At 38.2% G+C, this 1,114-nt stretch overlaps 1 gene segment (V, D, J or C); it reads left to right on the top strand.

Moving 5' to 3' along the window:
* The first annotated feature begins 95 nt into the window (after positions 1-95).
* LOC102216226 (Ig heavy chain V region 3-like) lies at positions 96-542 on the top strand. The segment is given in 2 exon segments: positions 96-155; positions 229-542. Coding segments are annotated over 2 exon segments (360 nt in total).
* The last annotated feature ends 572 nt before the right edge of the window (positions 543-1,114 follow it).

Raw genomic sequence — 1,114 nt, forward strand, 5'->3', positions numbered from 1 at the left:
TTTTCTGTCTTCTTGTTGAGGAGGAGCTGATGCAAATATCCTTTCTTCTACCTCTACTTATCAGACTGCTCAAAGCATGCAGGGAATAGTGGACAGACAGTTACTCAAAATGGATTGTAAGATAGCCCTGATACTTTTGACTGTCTGCTGTGCAGGTAAAACTTTTACCCAAAAAAATCATTGTAATTTTTTATTTTTTTTATTCTCTCTCTTTATTTCTGTTGACAGGTGTTGATAGTCAGACTCTTACAGAGTCTGAACCAGCAGTTAAAAGACCAGGAGATTCACACAGACTGACCTGTACAGCCTCTGGATTCACATTCAGCAGCTACCATATGGGCTGGGTCAGACAGGCTCCTGGAAAAGGACTGGAGTGGATTGCTTACATTTACACTGATAGTAGTGGCATCTTCTACTCTCAGTCAGTCAGAGGCCGGTTCACCATCTCCAGAGACAACAGCAGACAGCAGCTGTATCTGCAGATGAACAGCCTGAAGACTGAAGATTCTGCTGTTTATTATTGTGCTCGAGACCCACAGTGACTGGAGCTGTTTCAGCTGCTGTACAAAATCCTTCATGTGTCAGAAGAAATAAGAAATACTGAATTTCTATAGGACAATATGCATAGAAGTTGGAATAAAAACATTTATTGCAGCTCTCATCATGTCTCATCTCTACCTTTAGAAAACAGATGGATCACTGATAGCTGCAGCTTTATGCGTGAGTTTACCTGAAAGACTGAAGTAGCAGACATTTAAAGACTAAGTCAAAACAAAGTCTATTTTTATCTCAGACAAGTTTACAAAGAAACTAAATTGTGAAGTTCTTGGTCCACGGTGCAAATATAATAGGACAAATAAGCACAAATACTCAGCAACCTGCAAGACACAACCGAAAAAACGTTGCAAATGTGAATAATGATTTTATGAATTAACATTTGTCTGGTCAGTTCTTCTCTGATAGACAGAATATAAATGTATTTGACCAACTTTTAGAAAACACACCAGTGTGTCTAACTATTTACCAGTTAGCGTCAAAGTATTTCAAACAAATAGACCTGAAAAATACGCTTCATACTGAACCACACAAACACTAATTTTCTATTTCATCACAG

The sequence above is a fragment of the Pundamilia nyererei genome, unplaced genomic scaffold (genome assembly GCF_000239375.1).
Source record: "Pundamilia nyererei isolate P.nyererei 1_Seehausen unplaced genomic scaffold, PunNye1.0 scaffold00938, whole genome shotgun sequence".
NCBI lineage: Eukaryota > Metazoa > Chordata > Actinopteri > Cichliformes > Cichlidae > Pundamilia > Pundamilia nyererei.